Here is an 11,646-nt window from a genome sequence, read left to right as displayed (position 1 = left end):
GGAGCCGCCGAGGCGTGCAGCCCCGGAGCTGGGGAGAAAATGTGGGGCAGCGATCGTCCAGCGGGTGCGGGGGCCGGCGGGGCGGCCGTGACGGTGGTCTTCACCAATGCTCGCGACTGCTTCCTCCATCTGCCGCGGCGCCTCGTGGCCCAGCTGCACCTGCTGCAGGTAACGCGCGGCCCCGAGTCGCCCGGACGGCAGCCCGGGCCTCCCCGGGACGCGGCCGCCGCCCGAACCGCCGGGCAGAAGCCGGGACCGCGCCGGGGACCGCCCGGGTGCAGTCCGAGCACCCCCGTCCGAGCCACCCCCGCCCTGCCCAGTGGGATGGACTCATTCCAGGTCTTTTAGCTCGGTTACACTAGGCTTAGGAACATTCAGAGTATTCTCCCTTTGCATTCAGAAATATTCGCTCCAGGTTGAAACGCGTTTTTTCCCCTCCCTCAATCTTAAAGTGTGTTCCGTGCCCGCGAATGCCAAGTCCTTGCATTGCTGCCGTCGGGCCTGCAGGGGCACTTGGTTTGTTGAGCCCCTGGTGGTTAACAGGGACTGAGCGCCACGTCCTGCGAGCGGGAAAGGTGAATAAGATGACAGCTCTTGCCCGCATTGCCGGCCCTCCGACACAACCCAGGTGTGCCCGGATGTGCACTGGATTTATGCATACCTGCACGTAGGTAGTATTAAGATTCCTGGAGCAATTACTGCTAGTACTAAGAGTATTAGGATTACTGGACATCTGTGACCGGTCACCCGTCCGGAGGTTGTGGTCATAGTGTTTCACAGTTTTGACCACTAGTGGAGAAACGAGCATCCACCTTTTCATGCAAAAGAATAGAATATTTGAAATCTTCAAAAGTCTTGGATGCATGGTACCCACCACTGACTAATCTCTGCACAAAATATTTTGAGAGTTTGTAATAATTTCAAGAATTCTATCTTTTTCTCTTGGCCTACTTACGGTATAATTATTTTTTCTAGATATTTTTGGTTTGTGTTTTAAAATAAAATTCAACAGAATTCTTTCATTTTTTTATTCTTAATTAACTTTCACTAAGTAGACAGTCTTTTGCCCCTGACGAGCCTTCTTCTGTCTTTAGTCATTGCCACCAATATCCAGGTAGAACTGGGCTAGGTGCTCTGTCGATTTCGGTGGAGATTTTCAACATGTCTTCAAGTCCAAATCTAGTTAGTTTATAGAAATAAGCTCCTCACCTAATGAATAAGAAACTTACAGTAACTAATAATTTGATCCTAAGATGTGATTCTTATATTCATCAGTGCTTTAAAATTTAGTGGTCTTAGCTGGTTGTGGTGGCGAACACCTGTAATCCCACCACTTGGGGAGCCTGGGACCAGAGGTCACAGGTCTGTGGCCATCCTCACCAGCTTAAAGATATCTTCTGCAACTTTGTGAGACCCTGTTTCAAAATAAAAAATAAAATCGGGCTGAGAATTGTAGCTCAGAGGTAGAATGCTCTTAGGTTCAATCCCCAGTAAAACACACACACACACACACACACACACACTTATTTTGATTTTGAATTCCTTCAGCTCTGGAACAAATTGTTATTCTTTCTTAGCCTATATCAGCTGAATAGGCCAAATTTTTTCCCAAATTCTCAAAGTAATACATTTGTTTTATAAAAATTATTAGCAAGAAAATAAAAGTTACTCATAATCCTAAAATCTAGTGAAAAGTAATATTAAAAGTTTGGATCGAGCCGGGTGTGGTGGCACACGCTTGTAATCCCCACGCTTGGGAGTCGGAGACAGGAGGATTGAGCAAGCTGTGCTGGCTTAAGAGATCCTGTTTCCAAATAAAAAAGTATAAAAAATAGGTCTGGGAGTGTAGCCCAGAGGTAGAAGGGCATCCAGAAACCCCAGCACTACCAAAAAGTTTGGCTCAACTAGGCCTGGTGGCGCACACTAATAATAACAGTACATGGGAGGCTGAGACAGGAGGATCACAGGTTAGTGGCCAGCCTCAGCTACTTTGTGAGGCTCTCAGCAACTTAGTGAGAACCTATTTCAAAATAAAGAATAAGAAAAAACTTGGGCTGGGGGTGTAGCTCAGAGATAGAATGCCCCGGGGTTCCCTCTCTAGTATCACACACACACACACACACACACACACACACACACACACACACAGGTTTGGATCAAATCTTCCTGATTTGTTTCTGATTTTTGTTTTTAACCAAAAGGAGGTCCCATGTGCACATATGTGTATGCAATTTTGTATCCTGCACTTTTCATATGATATTATTATTGGTATTTGCTAAAAGGACTTTTAATAGTTAATATTCTTTTTTTTTTTTTTTTGGTGTGTGTGCGTGTGGGGGTAGTACTGGGGTTCCTGGAAGCCCTTCTACCTCCGGGCTACACTCCCAGACCTATTTTATTTTTGGAAACAAGGTCTCTGTTTCCTGCGCATCCTCCTAAGCGCGGGGATTACAAGCGTGCGGCACCACGCCCAGCTTAATAGTTAATATTCTAACTCACACTTGTCATAATATATTCGTTGTTCGCTGTGATTCATCAAATTAAATTGTACTCAGTTTTTTTATTTTTTTTTATTTTTTTTTAAATTTTTATTTTTTTAATTTTATTTTATTGGTGCACTGTATTCATACATCATAGTGGGATACAAACTTTTGTAGACATACATGCACACATTGTTCAGTCAGTCCCCACCCGATCCCCACCCCATTCTCTCCCCATCCCTCCCTCCCATGCTTGGCTTAGTGGTTGACATCTAGTATTATAGCAATATCCAAAATTAAAAATGATAATCTCACATAACAGTTTCATTTGTCTGATGCCAAGCTTTTGATGATTTAAAGATAACATTTCAATATTTCTTTTTGCTTTCTTTCTTACCAGAGCATATTTTTTTCTGTTTTTTTGGTGAAACTATCATATATTTATATATTTATTTTTCAGAAAAAAATCTATCCTAATATGGAATATGAATTCTAGATACCCAAAACGATCTTGAAGAAGAACAAAGCTAGCAGATATATATTTTCTGATTTCAAACCATATAAAGCTACAATAATTGAAACAGTGTAGTACTGTTCTAAAGGCAGATATATAAACCATTGGAGTTAAATACAAGCCTAGAGCTAAATTCTTCCCTATATTGTCAAGTTATTTTTGACAAGGTTTCCACGAACATTTGGTGGTGGAAATAATATTCTTTTAACTAAATATTGTTGAAAAATAATAATTACATGGAAAAGAATAAAATTGGACCCTTACCTAATCCCACATACAAGTATTAACTCAAAATAGATAAAAGACCTAAATATAAATCTTAAGACTATAAACTTTTAGGAGAAAATCCGGGTCATAAAACCTCACAACATTGAAATTGGCAGTGATTTCTTGGATATGATTTCAATGGCACAGGCAACAGAAGAATATACAAACTCCCTAAAAAATAAAAAAAAAGTATTGTATATCCAAAGACAATGTAAACAGAGTTAAAAGTTACTAATAGAATGGGATAAAATATTTCCAAATGCTATATCTGAAGGTATATTAATATCCCAACTAGAAATCCTAAAAGTTAGCAACAATAAAGGCAAACAATACAATTTAGAGATAGGTAAAAGACTAACATAAATAATGAATCTCCACAGATAACCAATCTTAGTTGTCTGTTGGATGGAAAATCTTGTTTCTCTGGTTCTGGTGAGTGTTACCTATTTCTTCTTTGTAGTTAATCTCTTTGAGTATTTTCTCTAGCGCTGGTTTTGAAGACATAAATTCCTTCAGTTTCTGTTTGTCATGGAAGCTTCTTATTTCTCCATCTAATTTGATAGAAAGTTTTGCTGGATAGGAAATTTTTGGCTGGAAGTTGTTTTCTTTCAGAGTTTGGAATATGTTACTCCAAGCCCTTCTGGCTCTCATGACTTGGTTTGGGAAGTCTGGAGTGATTCTAATTGGTTTGCCTCTGAATGTCACTTGGCCCTTTGTTTTTGTTGCCTTTAAGATTCTCTGCTTGGCTTCCACATTGGTCATTTTGACAATTATATGGCGTGGGGATCCTCTTCTCCGATCCTGTCTAAAGGGAGTTCTATAAGTTTCCTGGACCTGTGTATCAACCTCTTGCTCTATGTTTGGAAAATTTTCTGCTATTACTTCCTTGAAGAGATTGTTGATCCCTTTGGTTTCACTTTCTTTTCCCTCCTCTATTCCAATTATTCTTAGGTTAGCTCTCTTAAGATGGGCCCATATTTCCTCAATGTCAGATTCCTGCTGTCGGATATTTTTTCTAGATTAGAAACTATGCGTTCATTTTTGGATTGCTCATCTTCTAAGAGCGAGATTCTGTTCTCCATGTGTTCTAATCGGTTGTTTGTGCTTTGAATTGAGGCCTTTACTTCATTAATTGCATCCTTTATCTCTTTTTGGCTCTCTCTGAGTTCTTTTCGAAGCACCTCTATTATTTCTACAGTTATTTTCCTGATTTGATCTTCTAGAAATCTCTGATTTTCTGTTTTATCGGGTTCTGATGTTGTGGAGTTGTGGGCGGTATTCATTGCTCCAGTATTATTCCTCTTTCCCATGATTTCGGATGCTTGTGCCTTCTCTGGGTTCTTCCCTTGGGTCACTATGACTTCACTTAAGGTGTTCTGGATCTCGAGTCAGTAGTATCTCAGACCCCACTACTCCTTTACTGGGTTTTATCACAGAGTCTCCGACCCAGGGAGTCGATAGAGGCTGCTTTAAACTATGGGGGGTGCCAGGTTGCACGTTCTCCTATGGTGTGATATCTCTGCCACCACCACTCCCTCACTGGGTACAGTGAGGTACAGTACTGGGATTTCTCCTCTGTGGCCCGCAGTTTGACTCACTGTTCTTGAGTACGCAGATGTAGCTGTACTGGATTCGGCGAATTCACTGCTGCTGCCGCCGCCGGTGGCAATATGGCGCCGCAGCCACGCCCTCGGCCATGAGGCTGGCGTATTTTTTCTTCTCTGGTTTTGATTTCCACTCTGAATCCCTGCAGCGTGTGCTGAGCTCAGCCACTGGGAGCTTTAAATCCTCTCTGCGCCGAAAGATCCTGCCTGGCTGTTCCGCAGCGGCTCACCTTGGCTTGCTGTAGCCGTCTGATGAGTTCGCCGCTGCCGCCGGCAGTATGGCGCTGCTGCCGCGTCCTCGGGCGCGTGTGTCTCCTCTGTGGCCCTGAGCTCTGTTCTCAGTCCGCTTTCTCTCTGGAGCCTGGTGTTTTTTTTGTTTTTCTGGTGATGGTGTTTTCTGGCTATGAAAGGCGCTGGTTTTGTGGTAATGGAGATTGGTTGTTAGCAGGGCTCTTAAGCCCCGCTTTTCTTGGTCGCCATCTTCCCGGAAGTCTGTACTCAGTTTTTTTAGAAACCAAAAGTGATCTTTTATATTTTTGTAAAACATTAAAATAGCACATCTGTGTTTATAAAACATTGTTTTTATTTCTGGTTATATTTCTGGTTATGTAGGATAGATTCCCAGAATTATTGGGTTAGAGGGCATAGATTATTATTAAAGCAGAAAGGTTGAAATATTTGAGCTGAAGCATTGAATATGTAATACAGATAATTCAGTAATGGGAAGAAGGTTTGGGACAATGGTTTTCCGGCATGTAGTAGACTTACCTTGAAGGTTTTTAAAATACAGATGTTCTAGTCTTTTCTTGGATCTACTGAATCAGAATCTTGAGGAGCTGACTTTGAGCATTTGTAACTTTAAAAACATCTTGACGTGTGAGGTGGCGCACTCCTGTAATCTCAGTGCTTGGAAGGCTCAACAGGAGGATCGCAGGTTTGAAAGCGGGCTCAGCAAGCAGTGAGACTCTCATCAACCTAGTGAGACCCTGTTTCAGAATACAGATAAAATAGGTCTGGGTGTAACTCGCGGGTAGAATGCTCTTGGTTCAATCCTGGGTACCATGTTCCATGCTTCTACAATCACATACACATACCTGTAATCCCAGTATTTGGGTGGCTGAGACAGGAGGATTGCAGCATTGAGGCCAGCCTTGGCAATTTAGTGAGACCTTGTTTCAAGATAAAATATATATATATTTGGTCTGCGGGTATAGCTCAGAGGTAGAATGCCCCCAGGTTTAATCCCCAATACAAAAAAAGGAATAATTAGTAAGAAATCAGCAGTTATTCACATAGTTGTCTTTTTGTGCAGATAATATCAGTAATTCCTTTTTTTCCTTCCAAGTTCATATACTTTCCAAAGTTTCTATATGTCTTTCATCATAAAAAAACACCTGCTTTAGTCATTGGCCCCAGACTTACACATTTTTATGGTTTGCCCTGTCCCACACTCCAGGCACTGGGGATTGTACCGGGGTCTTCCACATGCTCGGCACTTGCATGTGCCTCTGAGCTACACTGCTCGACCGCTGAGCTACACACCCAGCCCTTTTTATTTTATTTTGAAACAGGGGCTCAATAAGTTTTCCAGGCTGGCCTTGAATGTTTTATCCTGCCCCAGCCTCCCTAGTAGCTGGAATTACAAGTGAATAGCTGGGATTACTGGTGTGTGCCATCACACCTGGTTTAATTATTTTAATAATAAATTTTATATTTTTCTCTTTTAATGTATAAATACATTTCTGTAGTTTTATGAACTTTAAAAATGTGTGTGTTTTATGTGTGTATATGTGTGTGCGTTTTATTGGGGATTGAACCCAGGAGCTTTCTACCTCCAAGCTACATCCCCAGCCCTATTTTTTATTCTTTATTTTGAAACAGGATCTCACTAAGTTGCAGAGGGCCTCACTAAGTAGCTGAGGCAGGCCATGAACCAGTGATCCTCCTATCTCAGCCTCCCAAGTACTGGGATTACAAGCGTGCACCATCACGCCCAGCTAGAACTTTCTTTGTATGTATGGATTGCAGTAATAGTTTATGTGGATTCAGAAAAACATGTAAAAATGTTAAAAATCTTTTCCCCTACTGTTTCTTTTATAACTAGAATCAAGCTATAGAAGTATCCTGGGGTCATCAGCCTGCTTTCTTGAGCTGGGTGGAAGGCAGACATTTTAATGATCAAGGTGAAAATGTGGCTGAAATTAACAGACAAGTTGGTCAGAAACTTGGACTCTCAAATGGGGGACAGGTAAGCACAAAATATGACAGCGACTTTCTCCTAATATCACATAATTTAGCAATGGAATAGAAATAAATTAAAAGTTAAGATTGTGTGTGTATGTGTGGTACTGGGGATTGAACCTCCAAGCTAGACTTAGCCTTATTTTTATTTCAAAACAGAGTCTTGGTAGGTTGATGTGAGTCTCACTACTTGCTGAGGCTATTCTTAAACCCACGATCCTCCTGTCTCAGCCTCCCAAGTACTACAGGCATGTACAACCATGCCCGGCTCGGATTTTTTTTTTTTTTTTTGGTGTGTGTGTGGTACTGGGGATGGAACCATAGGCATTCTACCTCCACACCCCTTGCCCATTTTTTATTCTTTATTTGGAAACAGGGTCTCACTGAGTTGCTGAGAGCTTCAGTACGTAGCCGAGGCTGGCTTCGAATCTATCCAGTTCTCCTTTGTCAGCCTCCCAAGTACTGGAGTACAATCGTGCGCCACCATGCCCGGCTTGGCTCAGATTGTTTTGAAAGGGGTGAGATGACACCTAATTTCTATGCTGTTATAAGCAGTCTAGGCTATTCAAATGACTATATTTTGTCGTTAAGTTATTATGTTGCAGTTTACCCTGCTTCCTTTTTGATTTTGTGTTCTTTCTATTTTACTCACTTTCCAGGTAATCACATTTTGTTTTTATGAAATCTTTTTGTCTTTGTGAATTATTAGGTTTTACTTACTATTATTTAACTTCATTTGTTTCATAGGCATTTTCTAACCTTCCATAGCTCCTTACTTGATTAAAATATCACATTGACGCCAGGCATGGTGGCGCACGCTTGTAATCCCCGCGCTTGGGAGGCAGAGACAGGAGGATCGCACAGGTTCGAAGCCAGCCTCCCTGGCTTAAGAGACTCTGTTTACAAATAAAAAAAAATATAAAAATAGGTCTGGGAGTGTAGCCCGGAGGTAGAAGGGCTTCCAGGAACCCCAGTACCACCAAAAAAAAAAACATATATATATATATATATATATATATATATATATATATATATATATCACATCGACAAATATTAATTCTACAAAATCACTTTCTATTTTTATCTTGCCTGTGACTTTAATGTGTTTAAATTACAAACCCCAAAGCTTAAGAACTCAGGTCTATTTTTTGTTTTATTTTGTTCACTAATTCATTTCTTTTAAATCATATTAAATTGTAGAGATGATGTATGTTGATTATAAATATTTTATCTTTTTTTGTTTTTTTGGTGGTACTGGAGGTAGAACCCAGGGGCTTTTCTACTTCCGGGTTCTACTCCCAGACCTATTTTTTTATACTTATTTGGAAACAGGTCTCACTAATTTTCTGAGAGCCTCACTCAGTAGCTGAGGCTGGCTTTGAACTTGTGGTGATCCTCCTGTCTCAGCCTCCCAACCACTGGGATTACAAGTGTGCACCTCCATGCCCGGCCTTAAATATTTTATCATTTAAAATAAAAAAATTTGATTTTCTCTTTCTCTAATCTTAGCCTCAGAACAAATATTTATTATTTATTGGGCATCTCACTAGAATTTTAAGATTTAACGAATGGGATCATACATATTTTCTGCAATTATTACTCCACAAAATATATCAGATACCTTTTCATGTACCTTCATCCACTGTATCTGCAGTGAAATGGTTCCAGTATGCTCATGGATACCAAAGTTCTTAGAAGTTCAAGTCCCTTTATAGAAAATGGCGTAATATTTGCATATAACTTATGTCTGTCCTCCCTATGTTTGTTTTTGATTACTTAAAATACCTATTGCACTGTAAACAGTTGTATTAGGAAATAATGACAAGAAAAGTCTGTACACTTTCAGACACACCCCCTACCACCCTAATATTTTCTGTTCATGGTTGGTTGACTGCAGTTCAGAGTCAGGGGACACAATGATATTAGAAACAGTATGTATTGGCTATCTCCCCGCATGTGATCTTCTGTGTGGCAGTACCACTAAGACACTGCCTTCCAAAGAGTCGTTGATAGGAGCAGAAAGTGAACTGGCTAGTCCAGGAGTCCTTAGCTTCTCTTGACAAGAGCTGCTTTGAGCTTCCTTAGAATCCTTTACATTCTGGTGGGTATCCCTTATCTGAAATGCTTGAGGCCAGAAGTATTTCATGTTTTGGAGTTTTTGGAATATTTGCATAGATTTTACCAGTTAAGTATATCTAATATGAAATACTTGTGCTCAAAAGTTTCAGATTTCAGATTCAGTTTTTCAGATGAGGAATTAACCTGCAGATGTGGAATGAAATATTAAAAATTGGATTATAGCTAGATGTGGTGGTGCACGCCTATAAACCCAGTACTTGGGAGACTGAGACACGAGAATCACCCCCAAGTCTAGGGTGCTATACATTTAAAAATGGTAATAGCTAGGGCTAAATTGCTTTTTATTACATAAGTACAAAAGAGTGCTATACCTTTTTAACTTGTTCTGAATACAAAATAATTTTGTTTATGCATGTTTTAATAGTGTCAATAGGCCATTTATAAAAGATCCATAAGCCTTGCATTACACTTTGCTTACCCTAATATATATATATATATATTTATTTTTGGCAGTACTGGGGATGGAACCCAGGTGCTTTATACCTCCAAGCTATGCCCCAGCCCTACTTTTTATTCTTTATTTTGAAACAGGGTCTCACTGAGTTGCAAAGGGCCTCAATAAGTAACTGAGGTTGTCTGAGAATCCAGATCCTCCTATCCCAGCCAAGTACTGGAATTAAAAAGTGTGCGCCACCATGCCTGGCTGCTTACCCTAATTTAAAAAAAGTTTTTTTATGGTACTAGAAATTGAACCCAGGGGCATTCTACCTCCAAGCTATACCCCAGACCTATTTTATTTTATTTTTTGTTTTGTTTTTTGAAACAGGGTCTTCAATAGGTTTCTGAGAATCTTCTCACTATATTGCTGAGGCTGTCCTTGAACCTGTGATCCTCTTGTCTCAGCCTCCCAATTACTGGGATTACAGCTGTGCACCACCATGCCCATCTCTAATTTTTTTGCTAGAAAAAAAATGTGGTGCTAATCTTTTAGTACCAAAAGGATCTTAGAAATCACTAACTTCAGCTCCTTTTTTCACAGACCTAGAAAATTGGAATATTTTTTTCAGAGTTGCATAGCAAGTTATAGTTTAATGCTGAGTGTAGTGGTGCATGCTTGTAATCTCAGTACTTGAGAGGCTGAGACAGGAGGGTTGCAGGTTTGAGGCCAGCCTCAGCTACTTAGTGAGGTCGTCTGCAACTTAATGAGACTCTGTTTCAAAATAAAGAATAAAAAATAGGGCTGGGGGTGTAGCTTAGAGGTAGAATGCCCCTGGGTTAAAAAAAAAAAAACGTTATAGTCTAGTTTGCTCTGAGTACTTGGCACCTCCCCATGGCAGCATCAGCTTCCTATTGCTAATTTAGATGTCTTAATTAATACTCTGAACAGTCCTGCTTGTTTTTAATTCCCACTCACTTTTAAGTGACATGTCCTGATGCCTCTCTATTGTAGCAGTGTCACTAAGACGCTGTCTCCCAAAGAGCAGGGGCAGGAAGTGAACTAGCGACCACAAGTTCCGAGCTTCTTGATGGACAGGAGCTGCGTTTTCTTCCTCCACAATCATCCCATTCGAACTGAGAGAAAAGGCAGTGCTGCGGGGAAATCTGAGGAGGATGGGGCACTTGGGGGAATTCTGCTCCAGTCCCCAAACGCAGAGAGGAAGAGCTGGTTGCACCAACACTCAGTGGCTCCAGGTTTTACTCCCGTAATCCCCAGAAATGCCTGTGCCAGGGGAAAGAAAGTAAGAAGTGGGCCCCAGCTTCCTGAGACATAATAGCATTTCACATATCTGGAGACTAGAATGAAGAAGTATTTGTTTTATTTTACTTTTAGCTATGAAGTTCTAAATACTTCTAAATAAATGCCTTTGATCTCTATTTCACTGGTTTTTTTTTTTTCATTTTCTTAGAAGCAAGGTAGCTTGCAATGAGTTATAAAACTACCTATAACAAAACTCCTAGAAATTGAGTAACTGTTAGCTCAAGACATGATTTGAAGATACTCATTTTTTTGGTGTATTTATATATATATTTACTTACTTTTTGTGTGTGTGGTACCAGGGATTGAACCTAGAGGCAGGCATTCTACCTCTGAGCTATACCCCCAACCCTCTTTTATTTTTATTTGTAAACAGGGTCTCACTAAGTTGATGAGAGTCTCACTACTTGCTGAGAAGATCTTCAAACCTGTAATCCTATCTCAGCCTTCCAAGTACTGGGATTACAAGCATATGTCACCACACCCAGTTCTTCTGTGTATTTTTAACTTATGTTTATTTTTCAAGGGATTCTTTTTTATTTAGTTTTGAAAAAACATGTTGTGTCAGGTTGTATTTTTCTTTATAATTAGTTTTGAAGCAACTTTTCCTAAAATTCTGAGTATATTAAGGCCTAGTTAAGAATAAATACTTGATAAGTGTTTGCTCTCATGAAAAACTAGACACACACACGCACACACACACAC

General features: G+C 40.3%; 1 protein-coding gene across 3 annotated transcripts in view; it reads left to right on the top strand.

The window, feature by feature from the left end:
* Positions 1-39: 39 nt before the first annotated feature.
* The window catches only part of PEX1 (peroxisomal biogenesis factor 1), a gene marked incomplete at both ends in the record, with an annotated part of 61,598 nt that continues 49,991 nt past the window's right edge, over positions 40-11,646 (top strand). For all 3 annotated transcript variants that reach the window (XM_080701375.1, XM_080701376.1, XM_080701374.1), the window contains 2 exons: positions 40-168; positions 6,970-7,113. In XM_080701375.1, coding sequence (XP_080557501.1) covers positions 40-168; positions 6,970-7,113 — 273 coding nt within the window. The remainder of the gene's footprint in view (positions 169-6,969; positions 7,114-11,646) is intronic.

This window comes from Muscardinus avellanarius, assembly GCF_963383645.1.
Source record: "Muscardinus avellanarius genome assembly, chromosome: 9".
In the NCBI taxonomy this organism is placed as follows: Eukaryota; Metazoa; Chordata; class Mammalia; order Rodentia; family Gliridae; genus Muscardinus; species Muscardinus avellanarius.
This window is presented reverse-complemented; position numbering and strand designations above follow the sequence as displayed.